Source organism: Haliaeetus leucocephalus, unplaced genomic scaffold (genome assembly GCF_000737465.1).
Source record: "Haliaeetus leucocephalus isolate CR32 unplaced genomic scaffold, Haliaeetus_leucocephalus-4.0 Scaffold228, whole genome shotgun sequence".
NCBI lineage: Eukaryota > Metazoa > Chordata > Aves > Accipitriformes > Accipitridae > Haliaeetus > Haliaeetus leucocephalus.
Genome location: NW_010972664.1, coordinates 9,551,511 through 9,570,339, shown reverse-complemented (window position 1 = coordinate 9,570,339; position 18,829 = coordinate 9,551,511). Strand labels below are relative to the sequence as shown.

Below are 18,829 nucleotides of genomic sequence, written 5' to 3'. Positions count from 1 at the left end.
TTATTTGAAGGGAATTACTGATCCGCTTAAACTTGTGCACATATGTAAGTGCGATTAAGGCTCATCCTCCATATTCCTAAAACTCCTCATTGGTTTTAACAGTGGGAATTTGTTAAGACCAGTCATTATTTAATTATCACAGCATGTTTTTAGAGGAAACATAATTATTCCTGTCTTCTGCACATACATAATAAGGGCTGAAGCTGAAGTGATCTGTGCTAGTTTTAGCTTATTCTGATCTCGGAACTATTCTCCAGAGTAGCTAGAACCATCAACCTCACAGTAATTTTATGGGAAGTTTAGAGATTTGTAAATCTGAGACACTCTAAGGTTGTAGGGGCTTTTGGACCACATCACCATCTTCAAGACCGTACCTCATCTCTGTTTTCCACACCGTTGGAAAATCATGTATCAATATAATTAGCCTTTGTTAACAAGTTCTATTTATAAATACTTATTACAGTATTTCAAATCCGTCAGTGTTAGACTTATCACAAAGTCACAGTCAAAGACCAGGAAGGAAATACTCAAAATATTCTCTGTGACCATAAAAATTGCAAATTACAAATATAATTTTCATCTGATGGGTTCCAGAAATATTGATCTTCAGTACAAATGAACCACATACCATTCAGCTAAATGATTTCTTGATATGCTGAAAAATATCTGGTCTTTACTGTCTGGGGCTTTTTGGCTGCTATGAACTCTTCACAGATAGATATATGAATAAATACTCACCCATTCAAAATATTTTAAACTTTCTTGTCCACTAGAAAAACGCAAAGCTATATAACACCTCCAAATATCAAGTGCTTGAAATCCAGCAGCTAACTCATCATTTACTTTAAGGCAAAAATCATTTTAATGAACACATAGTCTCAGTTATTTAAAGTTGCAAATAAATACCAGAAAGAAAAAAGCAACTCAAATGTTCAACTATAGTTCACAGAAAACCTTAACATTTATTAGTTCACATTATCCCTCCCACACCAAACTTTTTTCTCTTTACAAGCATTCCAGCTTTTATACCCACATTTATGCCACATAAGTAAACAAATAGCATCACTTAAAAATTACAAATGTTGGTGAATAGTGACTTTTTTCTCTGCAACTGTTATTGCCTCTTTCATTCATTAAAGTTAGTATTCATTCTTGGTCCTATGTATAGGTAAAACTGTATACATCTTTACTACTGTATAGCTTATTAGTAAAATGTAAGATATAGTAATGTTTTCTGTTAAAGTATAGTCCATTTTAGTATTCAGGGTAATATTCAAGAATTAAGAACTTGAATAAATGGATTTATTTCAGATGGAGGTGCATATTACAGAACCACTCATGGGCTTGATTTTCTAAATCACTACATTTTGTTTGGTCAAATAAATAGCTAAAAGTTTGAAAATTGAATCAGTGTATCAGTGCTGTAGTAATTGCAGATCTTAGGGAAAAAAAGAAATAATGGAATTGAATGATTAGAAAAAAGTATATTTTTAATTTTGGGGGGGATTGAGATTTGAGATACTGATTTATGTATGAAATGTTAGGAGGAGCTTTGATATTTTGTTTTCCTTCCTAATGCAAAGTTCTGGCCATTTATCTGACCATCCTTTGGGCACAAGGTCTTGTCCTCATGCTACAAGTTGTAGAACTGGAATTTACAAGAGTGTTGATCAATATTTTTGTTCATTTTTTTGTTTAGTTCTTCTCTCATTCTCTTCAAGTTTTTATAAAGGACATTATGAGATTTTAATTATCTGACTTTCTCAGATTTATGGTGCCACTCCATTTGTTGGGTGAAATATACTCTGTGTAAAAATTAGCTGATGTCATTTGCAAATGTTTCACACAGTCTTTCAGTCTGCTTAAGAGGCCCTGAAGTAATGAAAAGCTCACTTAAAGTTTGAACAGCATCTCAATCAAAACTGTGTACTTAAATCTTGCTGACAGGTTGTATAAATCATGAAAAGCTGCAACGCAAGCTGAAAGTTTTCAAAGTTCTGCTAACCATTGGCTAAGCAATCCATGTGCACTGTAATTTTACATTGAGAGCTGGTAATATAATGCTTATTCAACTCATTCAGCTCAAAAAAACCCAGAGATCACCAGCTGAGTTTACCACAATCATCCTACCTGTATCAAAACCTGGAGTATAAGGCCTTGCATTTTGCCAAATCTGTTTCTTACATAATTTTTATTAGCATATTTTGGGACTATATACAAATTGTTTTTGAAAGCCATGTGTCTGTAAGTGCTTGGTTGAAATATGTTAAGTGGAAGAATATAATAAGAAATGGAGATAAGATAATTCAGACTTCCTTTAACAATTTCTGCCTTTCCTTCACTCCTTCGTTAATTTCTATCTGAAAAATAACTAGGTGGTAAAGCTCTTCTATCAGACTGTGGAGCCAATATATAAAGCCTCAGATGATTTACATGTGATCCTACACAGTAAGTCAGCATAACAGCTTAAAACTTGTTGGACATACCTTGACTATTGTGGGATCCAGGGGAAATGGGTCGCTCATGGTTCATCTGACAGTACATGGAGAGCTTTACCACCTGCTGGCTAACTGAGAGCTTTCCTATACTCTGCCTGCTACTGTTGTCTTTACATCCCTCCTCACAGTCTTCAAGAATTACTTTTTCTCCCGCTTTGTGGCCATCCTTTTAGACCTTTAACTTGCAAGGTTGATGTCTTCACTGTTATACTGATGCTGATGAGGTGCCAGGTGGGAAAGAAAAACACTTGTAAACTGTCTCTTGTGCCTAATAGTCTTGGCCTGTTGCCACCTAAGTCTGTTAACGAACAGCAGCAAAGAAATCCCTGGGGATAAGCAGTGAAGGATAGAAGAAATATCTGGCACTAAAGAACTAATATAAACAATTTTAGCCCTTGTAGTTATTCTAAAGCTGGTATTTATTTATTTTTCAATTTGACTCTTAAAAAACATCAAAGATTATAACTATCAGAAAAGCCTACATTACTAAACATAAAAGAAGGAAATAAATTTTGTGGTTAAGGTCTACCTCAGTGTCCCACAAGATCAAGAGGTATTTAGTGCAAATTTGTGTTATCAAGTCTAGGCTTGACATTCCCAAGTAATTTTTATGTTGTCTTAAATTATTTCTGAATTAATTGTAATTTATTTAGATTATTCAACTTTTTATGATCTCACCCATTTATTATTCCTGCTTAATTTTTAAGGATAGTAAGTATTCAGATAATTTTTAATTTTTACATTGAATTTGTTAATGAAACATAACTCTTTTAGCTTCTATTTGCAAATAATTGCCTTAAGACTAATATGTTTTTTCATGTGTTTTTTTCTTCAAAATAGACAACTGTCACTTAACAGGCTTTCCCCTCCTTCTCTGCAGGGCCACCTTCTGCTCCGAGGAATGTGATTTTTAACATTAATGAAACAGCTCTCATGTTGGAATGGAGCCCCCCGAGTGATACTGGAGGAAGAAAAGATCTCACTTACAGTGTCATCTGTAAGAAATGCGGGTCAGATGCCAGCCAGTGTGAGATTTGTGGGGGAGGTATCCGTTTCATCCCCAGGCACACAGGTCTCATCAACTCCTCTGTGACAGTGCTTGACTTTGTGTCGCATGTGAACTACACCTTTGAAATAGAAGCCACAAATGGGGTCTCAGAGCTGAGTTTCTCTCCCAAGCAGTTCACAGCTATCACAGTTACCACAGACCAAGATGGTAAGTCCCAGCACTGCATGTCTCTTACTGTGCCCCTGTCATCTATGCACTTATTAGGGGGTTCATTTTGTTTCTTGGAAGTCTGGGTCAGCAAGCTGGGATGTTTTGCAGATTGTTAAATGTTTTTGACTGCTTTTGGTGAGGACTTCCAGCTTCTGCTGATGAGGGCATTAAATGCTTTTGGCAGTTGGCCCTTGACCCCATTACACAGGGCACAAAAACATACCTCCTGTTTAAAATTAAGTGGAGGCTTTAACTAGCTGAGACTAACTGTATCAGTGGTTCACTGGAACCTGAGTCTGCATCTGGTGCTTTTCCAAGTCTTTCCTATGATTTCAGTTTTGAAAGAGGAAACCACCACAGGTTATCCATTACAATTTCACAATTCAAAGGTGAAATGAAAGTGAACTTGCTTCCTTTAGTATCCATGTTTCACAGTACTAATACAGCATGCTTCACTGTAAGATATTTCAACATCTGTATGAGCCATTTCTTTAGGTGAGGTATCCTAACAGACTTTTTCCTTTAATTGCCCACTTTGCATTATTGTTTTTGAGCTTTTTCTTCCCCCCATTTCAGTTCAGATTCATGTTCAAGGTCAACCTTTATGAGAAACATGGAAACTAAAACAGCCCTATATTTTTGTTTACTTCTGCAACTTTTTCCTCTTCCATCTTTAGAAATACTTACTATGCCAGGAAACAGCATCATGGGTTACCAACAAAGTAATCTATATAGCAGTGTTATCTTCTGGCTTGTGTTACTGTAGATGAGAAGGTTATTTCAAAATAATCCCTTGCTGACATTTGTTCCAGAAATGTTTTTCACCTACTGTGCAGTGACATTGCAACTGTAGCTGAAGCGTTTAATGTAGAACATGACCTGAACTGGCAACACTACTGTTTTGAGTAGAAGGCCTTTGATAATATGAAAGTATTTAGTAAAAGTGCTAATGTTCAGGAGGACCCTGTTACGTTCCACTTGTAGGAAGGCCCTGGGTTCTTTCACTGATCAGCCTAGCAAAATTCTTCTTACCTGCGTATGTGGGACAAGTAGTTTTGTTGATGAGTAAGTAATGGCTTGTTTGCCTTTGGGCATACAAAAATTAACAGCTTGCTGTGATGATGATGGTGATGATAATGACAATGATGGTAATACTAATAATATTCATGAAAATGGATTAGAAAAAGCACGAAAACTACTCACTCACCGTTCATGTGATGATGGTAACAAAAAGGCTAATTACATAAGATGCCTAATGATACATGCCTTGCACTGAGAATTGCCTTAAGCTCTTAGGCTACCTATCATGTTGCAAACCTGTATCTCTTTTCCTTTCTCATTAAAGGCAAAAAACATGGTCCCAGAAACTACCCCTATGTCTGCTTATTTTTAGATGTTTTGTTACATGGTACTAAATGCAAGGCACCAAGCATGCACAAGTGGAGGTCACCAGAGATACAGTTTGTTTTTAAACTGGCTAACAGCTCTGTGAACATAGGTTGTGATGTGTATTTAAGTGGTGGGCTTGTAAAAAATATGTATTTTGCTGTTGTCTGTTCCTGGTTTAAGGATATAGATTTTCACTGCAGTTTACTCAAAGCAGGGAAAAGACCAATGTTTTGATAATTTGTGACACACTGACAGTAAACTCTAGAGTGTAGAGTGCTTGCATTCCCTGTAATAATTCTTACATTACTAAAAATGCTGTTGGAAGGGCTTCAGAGAATTTAAGACCAGATTTCCAGAATATCTGTCAATTTATTTGGATATAAAAAGACACCTTTGCAGGAGAAAGCATTGTAATAAATGACATGGAGGCATCTATAAAACATAGTTATAAAGATAAAACTATTTTTGTAGGCTTACAAACTGTGTAGTTGTTTAAAATCATAAGCACGGTAACTGTATATTTAGAGAGAAAGATAGTGTCATATGAAATATTGAAGAAAATTAATGGCATTTTCATTGATGGAAATTATTGAGAGGACAATAAACATTTTTGTGAGTTACTTTTAGTCATAAATAAGAAGTGATACAGAGAAAGCTAGGTTATCTAACCTCAGAAAAGGAAGCTGTAGAACTAAAGCTTCAGAACATTACAGGGATTTTATTAATGTTTATAAATTACATGGAAGTTCTCAGATAAAAGGATTAGTGACCTTTTCTATTTTTATTGTTAGCCAGCTATTAGTAAACAATTTATAGTTTTGCTTTTGCCATACGTACCAAAAATACTAAATAATCACCTTTATATTGCATTCCTTTTTCTAGCTACACAACCAAACAGTAAATTCACTGTTACAGTCTTTCCTTACAATCTTAATTATACTGAAAAGGCCAGAACTTATTGCATGGTGTTGCAGGTTTGTGCACATGTTCATATAAAACAAAGATCCAAGATTATACGCATGATGTGACAACAAACCAAAAATATCTTAATGTGTACAAGGGCTGCGTTACCAGAAGTCCAAACGTATTGGTTTAAAACAATTTTTCTCCTTTGACCTACACAATATATTTATTCCATGTTCATACTACCTTTTTATGCATAATCTTTCCATACATACTGTTTTAATGTTTTTGGTATACACATTTTATGAAGTACTAGACCTCTTTATAAATATATAAATTGTTTTATTCAATTGTCATATCTTTGTAAAGAATATAGAACAATATCTTCAGCTATTGTAAACCTAGACCCTTCTGTTAGCTACAATACTTTACAATAGCTAAGGAGCTAGCATTTTATTTTCTTTGAGCATATTGGATGTACTTCCCTCTAGTGGCCCCTTCTTTTTGATGGTTTATGTGAAATTAACAGATTCTTCTTTAAACATGCAAAATTATTTGTTTGTTCTTCAGGGCTTTTTCTCTCTTTTTGGAGAAGATACTACTGTTGACATTTTCCTCAATAAAGTAGTACAATGAAGAGTACCTTGAGCATGCATAGAAACTGAAGAATTGTATTCTACCACAGTTAGTGAGTAAAGTAGTCTGAGAGCATCAAAGAGGGAGAATATTTGCTGACAGAAGTGAACTAATTCAAAAGTGATTAAGGCTCATCTTTATGCACAGAGCTCTACTACAACTAATATTAAAATCTTAACTGCCTCCTGATGCAATCACCAGCATCAACGAGATTAAGTACACTGCTCAACTCTAACAATGACAAGAAGCAGACTAAAGGAAAGTAACACTTTGAAAAGGCTTTCCAAACTGCATCCTGCAAACCTCCCTGCGATTTGATGACTAAAGCATTACCAGACCTGATCAAATACTGAAAAAAAAGTACTAACATTAGTGTAAGTCATATAAAATGAACTTGGTAGCATCCATGACTTTTTTAGTTATTAATTTTGTACAAGTATTCATAAATTCAATATCCTTTTTTGGGGGTTTTTTCCCCCGGGCTTCATAAGGAAACAGTTTCTGTGGTCACATCAGCTGTCAAGCACCGTAAAGAACTGTGAACCCATTAGCCAACTCAAATTCAATAACAGAGAAAAAGATTTCACAGGTATTATGTTCTCTCAACAGAAGTGTGAAAAATGACCACTTAGAGTCACCAAGCTGTTAGTTGGGTCTGCAAGTTGAAAAGAAAGGTTCAACTATGTAAGGCTAGCTTACTGGACGAGAGACGCCATCTGACCAACCACTTAACATGTCTGTTGGCTAGTCAGTAAAGAAAGAATATGTGTAGTTCCTGCATGATCACAGCATGTGCTGTGTCTTGTCCAACAAGTGTGGCAAACAAGGATGGGGTAGGGTTGTGTTAGGAACCGTAGATATTGTAGATGGAGAGATGAGGGAAGTGAGCTATATGCTACTCTTGTGTAGCTTTGTTTCAGAATGTTTTGAGATATCAAAATAATCCCTACTTTAAATTCAGATAAATGGAAATTCTGCTCAGAAAAGCACTTAAGCCAAGTCCCTGTTCAAGGAAGAACATTAGCACATATTAAGTGCTTTCCCAAATCACTGCTAAAGTAATTTGTAAACAACTGAAAGGTAAAACATGCTTTCAAAAAAAGCCTCATCAAGAAATGTTTAACAATACTGTTGTTCAGAGAAGTGCCTGGATGCCTTTTCTTTATGGGAGCGAGAAAGTTTTATACAGCCATAAATATGCTGAGTATGAAGTAATTGTACTCAATCGACTTTAAATCATTGTGTGAAGAAGCAGAGAATTATATGCTGACTTGTAATTTATGTTTCTCTTATGACTAATGGAAGGAAGAGACACCTCACTATATAACTTCCTTAGCATGCCTTAGAGTCTGCATCGCCTAAAGAAAATTCAGAAGTACTTGAGGCTTTTCATGCATAATTAAAGTAATAAATAATGAATAATTAAGCAAAACAGAAGTTAAAATAATAGTTCCTATATCCAAATAATAATGTCCACGTACACATTCACTCAGTGGGCATTCATATGTTCTATTCCTTGAGAACAGAGGGGTTTTTAACATTGCACTATGGAGAGTGGGAGTAGAGTCATGAGACATATCCTGAGTACACAATTATACAGGCGGGTAGTGGCCTACTCCATTTCAGTCCACCATTTCACTGCATCACTGAGGAGTGGCACTCTGTAGCTATAGTGTTTCTCTGACAGTGTAGTTTCTTCATTGTCTGGTCTGCATCTTCACTGCATCATATCCCTCCTGTGGGACTCCATGCTGGCAGCCCCCAGCTCACCTTTTGCCAGCAAGTCCCACAGCAGTTAGCTCTCCTAAAATCATAGTTCAGCCGTGGGACGCTTCGCAGGCATCGTTCCCTTCATGGGCTCCTTCCACATGTCTTTCCTGCCTTGATGGAAAGTTTACACTAGAGAAATAGTCCTTGTGCCATTGCATCCCAGAAATCTTATTTTCTCCCTCCTCAGTTCTGCAGTTTGTGAGTGACTCCGGTCTCCATGACATCAAAGACTTGCTACCAGTGGACAAAGTTTGAGTCATGAGAGACTTCACTCTGTCTGGGCACACACCCTGTCACTATATTAAAGGCCTGTCTAGTTTTGCTCAGTCTGTCTAGTGTTGGGAGCCTGTGACTAGCTGAGGTTTTCAGGCAGACTGAAACCACAAATCTGGCAGGATTCCTTTGTCTAATACATTTTATTTTATGTGAGTCATTGGCAGATATATCCTAGGTGATGTTTCCTAATCTGATGGTAACATCTTGCCAGTGTCTGAAAGGGATTGCCTTTCATCTAATTCTTTTTCCAAGTAAGTTATGGCCAATTCATTGTTCCTAGTACAGGTGGGTCCTCAGACATATTTGTAGCCCAGTGTGGATGGTCTGTAGCACCAGCAACCTCTTATCACTCTCTTAGAGCTGTGGGAACTGACGAATGCACGGATGGATTTCAGTGTCTCTTCCAGGAATAAACATGACCGTATTACCATGAATTAATGACATATAGCATTATAATAACAATCCAGATGGTATAAGTTAAGAGCCTCATCTGAGTGTCAGAAAAGCGTCTCAGTGGCACTGCCAGGACAGTTTGTCATGATTAATCCTTCTGGCTGATGACAATATAGTTTCAGGGTGCTCACTGAGGTGGCAGGGGAGTTCCCTGTTCACTCATCCTAAGTTGCTTCCTATAGTAGCATCTGACTTTCACCCTAATCAAAAGTCAGCTTTCCTTTTTTTTTCCCTGAGTCTCAAATCTCTACAGCTGCGATTGTCCTTTGTAACTTTAAAGTCAAGAAAACTCTTTTCTATAATGACATGATGAAGCCCTTTGAACCATCTTCCAAACTGTTTATGTTAATGGTTTACAAATCTAAAGGAACAGCTATTTCTAATGACTGTTGAAATGGAATAGCAGGTTGCATAAAAGCCTGTTATGAAACAGTCACAAAACAACCTCCATCAGAAATTGCCAGAGCTCAAGCCACATGAAAGAAAGATCATGAAATTTTCATAGACAACAATAAATGAGAAATTTATGGCATTTGTTTACCTGACACCTACAGCTGTATTGATAGTTCTACCAAACCCTGTACTGTCATGGGAGCAGTGCAGAACAGTGCTGCTGGTGCTATTTATGTGAAAAATTTGGAGAGAAATATCAACTCATTGGTTACTGGCTAGGGACAGTCTGTAAACGTCCATACTGAATGTGACATGAAGATAGTAAGAGGGATTACTAACACAAAAAGAAGTTTGAGACGTGTACTCCCTATTTTAAGTCACTTTTGAACAATACATTTTAAAAAGGTATTCAGCATTATGCAAGGAATATTCAGGCCAGCCTGTTAAACTATTTGAATGTATGTGCATATTTATGTCAGTGTGTATATAAATTAAGCATTTACAGTTGGAAAGAAAACCACAAGGCAAAAATGCTAAATCTCAATTCTCAGACTTCTTCAACTAACATTTTGTTGAATACTCTTCAGGTCTGCCAGAATTCAAAGTTTTGAGGCAAGGTCTTTGTGCAGCATAGTTGTTACCCACAGATTTTCATCTACTGGTCACCTCTGTAAATTTAGACTACTTTTTGCTGATGTTTCTTTACACATATGACTGATTACTACACAGTAATCATAGGTGAAAAATGGCTTTTAAACCAATCTTAATTTATATCCTGAAGATTTTTTAAATACTTACAAATTTTATTTAACAAATATGTTCTTTTTCTGCTGGCAGATATTGATGTTGAGCCATTTCTTTAATACAGCAAAAGTCAACCTGATTCCATTTACTTTCATTTCTTATTCACCAGTATTATCCACTAAGCTAGTCAGTCTATGCATAGCTTCAAGATATGTTTCTTAAAGTTATGCAATACGAAGAGAACAAAATGAAACTCTAGTTTGAAGGAGGAGGGGGAAAAGGTTAATCAATACTGTAAAGTATTTTTCCCATAATATATTTACCATTGTGGTCTTTCAGCTTTTGTAGTAGTTTCTTTCATTGCTTAGCACACTATTATTTATAACCATTGGCAATTTGTCTGTCATGTATTTTCAACAAGGTTCTGATTTAAGTTGTAGTCACTAAAATACTGTGTCCAAATGCTGCAACAATTGTCTATTTAATAATAATAGTTTATTTCAATTTGTAAAAGTGATCTTTGTGGAGGAAAATGTAAAATAATTGTTACAAATAAATTGGTAGGCATACAGCACTGGCATAAGAAATATGCCTTTATTTTGTTTGTTCCTATTGTAGTCAGTAGCTGCTGAAAGGCATTCAGCACATGATTAAGCCCCCTAAGAATGACATATTTATTTACCGACTTTGGTGATTTTAAACAAGAATGTCAAATACGCTTATTGGTGCTATCTGCACACCATTCAGCTAAGAACCATGTTAGGATGATCAAACACATTTCAATTAGCTAGAACCTCTCACAATGAATTATATATAGCTAGAATAATCATTATTGAGTATTCTAGCCAAGGTAGGGTACAAGATATTTCAGATATAAACTGGTGAATTAAGTAATTGGAAATATCTGCCACAAATGTTAATTGACCAGTTTACAAAATTCTTGAAAGTTACATTAGGAACCTTCTGTTTTCAAAGTCTACCTAAACATTTCTGAAAGCTATTTCATTAAAACAGAATAAAATAAAACAAAAAAAAAAATCACAAAAAAAACCCACCAAAACCAACCACAACTCTGGTGTTCCCAGTATATGACAAGTGAAATGAAGACTTCTGTTGCATTCTTGGCAAGAGGAGTGATTTTGGTCAAGGGTAGTAAAGGAAGACATTCATCACAGCTAGTCAATCTGAAACAAATTGTGTTTGTAGATGTCATGACTTTCACACAAACCTTTAGGGAGCATGTTCAAAATGAAGGACATGGTAAATTACAAACCAATTCTGCTGATGTTTGCTATAGGGTCTTTAAAGCAATTATGTCAGTAGCAGGTTGCTCCGATTCATTTGCTTCTTAAAATGTAGTTTCTTCATTACACTCAACAACCCTTCTCCTTCCACTTCTGTGACTCTTCCATATGCATTTGCCTTAGGCTCACAGTTTGGAAATAGTTTTCATTTATATACAATAATGGCATTAAGTTGTGCACATTGCAATAAGCTTGAGTGCAGACTCAAAATTACATAGTTTCCTAAGCTTCAGAAGTCTATTTATTTTACAATTCTGTTAGCTTCAAGGTAATATTTCTAATAACATGCTTCTACCTTTTTCTGCCTGGCCTAACAATGAGAGACATCTGTTTACTATCTTCGTATCCATGTTACATATTTAAATGTTTTCCCACTGTGGTAAAATTTATACTGGGTCTCCAATGAACAAATAATAAAGGTTGCTCCTCTGGAAAGATTATACTAGCTGGGATATGCACACTTAATATTTAGTTTAGGAATTCATGTTGCCATTAACAACCCCTGTCATAAGTGAGCTTTCATATTCTAGTCTGAATTCTAGTCTGACAGAGATAAGGCGCGGGGGGTGACAACCAGTGTCAAGATTGGCCGGTGTATTGGTTGGCCAAGAGCAAAAGAAGGAAAAAAAAGACACTCTTGATCTGCTAAATCTGTTTTTTGTCTAGCATGCAATCTCTGGTTTCCATTGAGAATTGATTTTTGCATATTAAATATGCATCTTTTTCTTTATTTATCCTCATTTAAGACTTTCTTTAAAACCTTCACTTAAGCAGGAATATTATCAGGTATTCAAGACATTGCTACAAGCTCTAAAGTGAACTTTTTCAATAAAACCATTTAAAATCAGTTTCATACTTTGTTGACCCTCTGGAGTGAGTGCAACTAATTCTGTGAAGGACTAACTATTCAGAGTATTTTGTCTCGGTTGTTTTCACTTACTAAAGTAACATGGAATTTAGCAAACAGTGCATCAGATAAAAGTGCCTGATTTTGCTGTCTACATGTGGAAACTTGATAGCCAAAAGGAGAAGGAAGGTGATACACAGAACCATTCCCAAGGAAAACATGAGTGAAAGGAAGAGGCATGTGAATAAAAGAATTTATAATATAAAAAATAAACTTAAAAACATATTATTAGTATTATTAGTAGTATTTAAAAAATGTATTCAGCAAATTACACCAATTTGATCACCATATCTCTTTCTTGGAATAACAATGTCATCTTGTACACTAAACTACTCAGTATTTGAAAACTGAAATTTTAAAGCAAATATTTACAAGAAATCTCTTAATTGCAAAATTAGATCTAATGTCCCAAAGCTGTTTCACTGGAGGTCAGTTACAGGTGTCCCACTGGATAAAAAGCAAGGGAGGCCTGGCTCAGCTAATGTTTCCTGAACACTCCTGTTGTCTCCTCGACTCTTGCTTAGTTCTTTTGCCTTCATTCACAGTACTTGGATAACTAGTCACAGCTTTTCTGCTGAAGTTAACGGCAAACCCTATAATTGTTCCAGTGTTAATTAAATCTAATTTTTCATTGAACTAATCTACATTTGCAAGAATTTTCTTTGTGCTTATTCTGTCTGAATATAAAGGTGTTTTTTTTAAAGTTGTGTTTTCCATATTGTTTTAAATAATACATGCAGCAGCTTCTAAATCATGTGCTTCATCTATAATTGTATTGAAGTGTTTAGAGATTAATGTGCATTATCTAAGTGACATAAATTCTAACCAGTTATGCATTGTGAACAGCTGATGCATGGTCCCATAAGTTACTGACAAGTTGTTCAGGCAGTTTCCAGTACTGTATTTTACAGTTTAGAAATAAATGATCATTTTATTATATTAACTTAAATCTGGAAAACAAATTGTCTGATTCCAATGACTGGTTCATAGATACATAATATTAATCTCTAAGATCCATTTTTCAAAATTAGATTGTTCTCCTAAAATTATCTAACAATTCTTTTTATCCTGTAATTGAAGATCAATGAGAACTAAAACAAAAATTTTTTGCAGTGTAGAGTAATGGAGTAATGGGATTCAGGAAATTCAGGCTATAGTTCGAGGATGATGGGCTATGGTCTATCAACAATAGAGAAGATATGGGTCTGCCTTCTTCCTTCAACTCATGTATTTTTCTGTCAAGCTAGAAATGTCATTTACTAATTAGACATGAGGTGAATTTTTGGTATCTCATTGCCATATTCATAGATATGGTTTATTCTAATAAAGGGAAAATATTTAAACTGATATTTAGCATCCCTCTGTGCCAATTTACAGGAAGTATTGATTTCAGTTTATAAATAATGCAACTCTGTCTAGAATGTGAAATCTTTGGAGAGCAGAAATAGAGAAAATCACATTTTTCTAATGTGGTCTTAAATACTATTTATCTTTAAAAATGCTTGCTTGTATTTGGAAGTGAATTTTGTATGGTCAAAGAAGCAAGTTGACAGCATGGGAGATTAAAGTCTGTACCTTTTCAGAGAACATGTGTGACGGCAGAGCTCTATTTAGTTCCCTGGTGTATATTACGTTGGTGCTGGGAGATTATCTTTAGGAGAAGAGCATAGTTTTATCTGCATTTATCTCCCTTACCTTTTCCTGAAACAATCAGGTTCAGTGGTGCCAGTTTCAATGGTAACTTTTGTTACATGCAACATACTGTAATACTGAAAAAGTAATTAATCTCAGATGAACAAAGGGATGTTTGTGAGCTCTTTGAAGCTAAATTTCACTGTGAATAGTTTCTCATGTTGCAACCCATAGGAGCTGATGTAAAAGGAAGTAAGTTGTGTCGCAACACCTCCAACCTTGGCCCATACAGCTTCTGTATCCCATAGAGCCACCTGCACCAAACACACAAGTAAGGCATTAACATGATATTGTAATGTTTTTATAACACATTCTGAAGTATGTATCAGTGCAGTTCTGTGCAGGTTTAGGGACATACTGCAGGGTATCTTCATCTGTTTTCCAAGTTATCTAACATCACATTGGCTTCATTATCCTCCCCTTTAAAATTTTTGCTTTTCTGTTATAACCATTACTCTGTGACATGACTTGTTTGTAAAGATGGCCTGACATTTCTAGGTAAGCACCCAAAATGTTAGCCGCAATACTGGGTGGTGAACAATTCCAAAAGGCAGGCTACTGCATGAAAGATCAGTTCAGATCTTGCTTTTCCATTTTCATATATACGGTAGCATTCTGGATGAACTTTCTAGGTAACCTTTACATTCTCATAAACAAAATAAATCTAAACTCTTTTAAGCAGCAGTCTGAATAAAATATTCTTAATTTTTCCATTTTTCCATTTAAAGATGGTGGTTATATTGTCAGTCATTAAAAATGTGGGTTTCTCATGCAGTTTTAGGGAGAGTAAGACTAACATCTTCAAAAATAATTTGAGTGGGTGGAATATGTGTCAGTTTTTATGAGCAAATCACTATTATTCAGTCTCTCAGTTGATGGAGGATTGAAATTAATTAAATGTCAATCTGGAATTTCTTCTATAATTAAATATAATTTTAAGGATAAAAATGCATAATATTTACTATATATAGTTTTCTTTCTATATGCATCTATATATTATAAAAAACTGTCTTTTAATATCTGTATAGTGTGAAAATGATTTGCCACTGATTCATTAGTCTAGTACTCAATACATTTTAATATGTTAATGTCTTTCTGTTTGCTATAAGAAAATATCATTTTACTTTGTTGAAATATTTTAATAATTTTGTAATATTTTTATATGTACTGGATTGATACATGAGCTACATGTCTATGTAACACTAAAATGATATTTTCATTGAAACTATAAAGTTCACAGATAAGATGCACCCCATTCCTTACTCTCTGTATTACTTTATATTTAAACTGATTTCCCACCTTTCTGTTTAAGTTTTTGCAGTGACAGGTAAACGTTTTAAGTACCTGATACATGTACAATCTATTTCCTCAGTGGAGTATTGTGAGTTAAGTAGTGATACAACGAACATTTAAAAGCTGTAGAAAATAAAGACCTTAAGCACAAGAAGTTGGGTACCTCTTACGCAGTTACCGATACACACTGTGGGTGCTCCACCGAGTGAGAGAGTACACACAGACAGTAAGGAAAGTGCGTGCATGTTTTCTGCAGGACTGACGGGTTTTCCAGGGAAGTTGGGTCTCATTAAGCATCTCAGTGAAAGGAAAGCCCTGATAGGTGCAGTTCACTGAGCACCTTTGAAAATACTGCCCTGTCACTGAGATGCTTAATGGAAACTGGCTTGTTTTACAAACCAGGCTGTTAGTCCTTTCTTAATCAATACAATTCACTGGAAGAGTAGCATTTATTTCAGAAGGATGTGGGGTCACATATTATCTTGTACACTGATAGAAGTGTGGAGTAACCGTGGAGTCACTGGTTGCTACATTCCCTTCTGTATCCATTAAAGGAAAGACATTCTCCTTGGGATTCTTTTTACTGTTAACATATTTGTAAAAACATTTTTTGTTGTCCCTTACAATAGTGGCCAGATTTAGTTCTAGCTGAGCTTTTGCCTTTCTAATTTTCTCTCTGTATGATCTAACAAGATCCCTGTACTCCTCCCAAGTTGCCCGCCCTTTCCTCCAGAGATGATAAACTCTCCTTTTTTACTTGAGTCCTAGCAAAAGCTCCCCATTCAGCCAGGCCAGTCGTTTCCCTTGGCAGTTCGACTTGCGGCACATGGGAATAGCCTGGTCCTGAGCCATTAAGATTTCCTTCTTAAAGAATGGCCATCCCTCCTGGACCCCTTTGCCCTTCAGGACCGTCTCCCAAGGGACTTTCTCAACCAGTGCCTTGAAGAGGCCAAAGTTCGCCCTCTGGAAGTCCATAGTGGTGGTTTTGGTGACCACCTTCCTTGCCTCACCAAGAATTGAAAATTCTATCATTTCACGGTCGCTAAGCCCAAGACGGCCTCCGACCATCACACCTCCCACCAGTCCTTCCCTGTTCGTAAACAACAGATCTAGCAAGGCTCCTCCCCTGGTTGGCTCACCCACCAGCTGTGTCAGGATGTTATCTTCCACACACTCCAGGAACCTCCTAGACTGCTTACTCACTGCTGTGTTGTATTTCCAGCAGATGTCTGGAAAGTTAAAGTCCCCCATGAGGACAAGGGCACATGATTCTGAGACTACTGCCAGCCGCTTGTAGAATGATTCATCTGTCTCTTCAACCTGGTCGGGCGGTCTATAACAGACTCCCAGCACAACATCTGTCTTATTGGCTTTCCCTCTCATCCTCACCCATAAGCACTCCACCTTGTCATCAGAATCGTGTAGCTCTGTACAGTCAAAACATTCCGTAACACAGAAAGCCACCCCACCACCTCTTCTACCTTGCCTATCCCTTCTGAAGAGCTTGTAGCCATCCATTGCAGCGCTCCAGTCATGGGAGTCATCCCACCATGTTTCCGCGATGGCAACTAAGTCATATCTGTCCTGCTGCACGATGGCTTCCAGCTCCTTCTGTTTATTGCCCATGCTGCGTGCATTGGCATAGATGCATTTAAGCTGGGTTATCGAATCCACCCCTAACATGGGCACGCTGCCCCCAGGCTCATCTCTGGTGTACCTAGTTTTATCTCTTACCCACTTCGAACCTAGTTTAAAGCCCTCTCTATGAGCCCTGCCATCTCATGAGCAAGGATTCTTTTACCCCTTTGAGATAGCTGGACACCATCTGTCATTAGCAAGCCCGGTGCCGTGTAAACATACCCATGATCAAAAAACCCAAAATTCCACCGATGGCACCAGCCTCTGAGCCACGTATTAACCAGGTATGTTTTCCTGTTCCTTTCAGTGTATTTCCCTGCCACTGAAGGGATTGAGGAAAACAGTACCTGTGCTCCCAATCTTTCTACTAATCGGCCCAGTGCCCTGAAATCCCTTTTGATTGCCTTTGGATTTCTCCCTGCAATCTCATCACTGCCAACCTGCACAACCACAATGGGTAATAATCAGAGGTCCAAACCAGACCAGGGAGTTTCCTGGTAATGTCTTTTACCCGGGCCCCAGGGAGGCAGCAGACTTCCCTGTGGGATGGGTCAGGTCTGCATATTGGGCCCTCTGTCTCCCTCAGAAGGGAGTCGCCTACGACAATTACCCTCCGTTTTCTTTTTTCAGAGGATGTGAGAATGCGTGGGGCTGCCCGACTGGGCCTAGGCACCTCCCTAGATAGGACTTCATCTACACCCTGATCTTCACTGGTCTGGTCCTCAAGTTCCAGACCCCCATACCTGTTGTGTAGGGGCAACTGGGAAGGTGAGGGAGACCGGGCGCGGATTTGCCTGCCTCCCCAAGCAGGGACCTGTATCCATTCCCCTCCATCTCTTAGATCCCCTCCTGCCTGGCAGCAGGAGGGCAGGGGACCCTCCACTTCTTGCGGAGCCTCCATCTGCTGCCTCTGCCTCAGGGATGGTAGGGTGTGGGCCCACCAACCGATCTCCCTCTCACACTCCCTGATACCCCTCAACCTTTCCGCTTCCTCCTTCAGCTCTACCACCAGGCTGAGCAGATCACTCACCTGGTCACACCTCACACAAGAGGTGTCCCCGCTGCCCTCCGTCATCAGTGATAGACTCAGGCGCTCCCTGCAGCCAGAGACCTGGACAGCTGCATGTTTACATGGGAGCTCTGTCTGCACGGCCACATTTTTCCTAACAATATACAAATACTCCAGACTTTTGGTGACTTTCACAGCAATTTTTATGCAAAATAATGTATTCATTTCTTTGTGAAATTATTTTTATGTAGCTATAAAACATCAAATATTAAATTCATACACCCAAGTTGCTACCGAAATCTTCATTAAAAAAATAAAGGTTCCAAATTAAATCACTGGAAAGTTTTTCAAGAAACCTTAATTCAGAATCATGTTTTATGTTTTACTATGCAGTCTAATGGCCTAGACATTTTTGGTCAGCTCTCCATGATAACAGGCCAATGTTATTCCTCATCATCCTCACCTGTCAGTGTATGCGTTGTCCCTTTCTTTATCCCTTGTTTAGCCCAGTTTCTCAAAGCTTAGCCTTCTGTGCCATATACGGTATTGTAGGTTTTCTGCTGCATTCATATGCTGTAGTATTTCGTTGCTTTTACGCACATTGCAAATAAGTCAGTGATCCTTGAAGGCAAGTGGGTAGAATTACTCACATTTTAGAAGGTAAGGAATAAGTCTATGCATGTAAAACCATGTAGGGCATAACCG

The 18,829-nt window shown here is 37.3% G+C and overlaps 1 protein-coding gene across 1 annotated transcript in view; it reads left to right on the top strand.

The window, feature by feature from the left end:
- The window catches only part of EPHA6 (EPH receptor A6), a 531,573-nt gene that overhangs the window by 290,843 nt on the left and 221,901 nt on the right, over positions 1-18,829 (top strand). Inside the window, exon 5 of the mRNA XM_010567652.1 lies at positions 3,379-3,714. Coding sequence (XP_010565954.1) covers positions 3,379-3,714 — 336 coding nt within the window. The remainder of the gene's footprint in view (positions 1-3,378; positions 3,715-18,829) is intronic.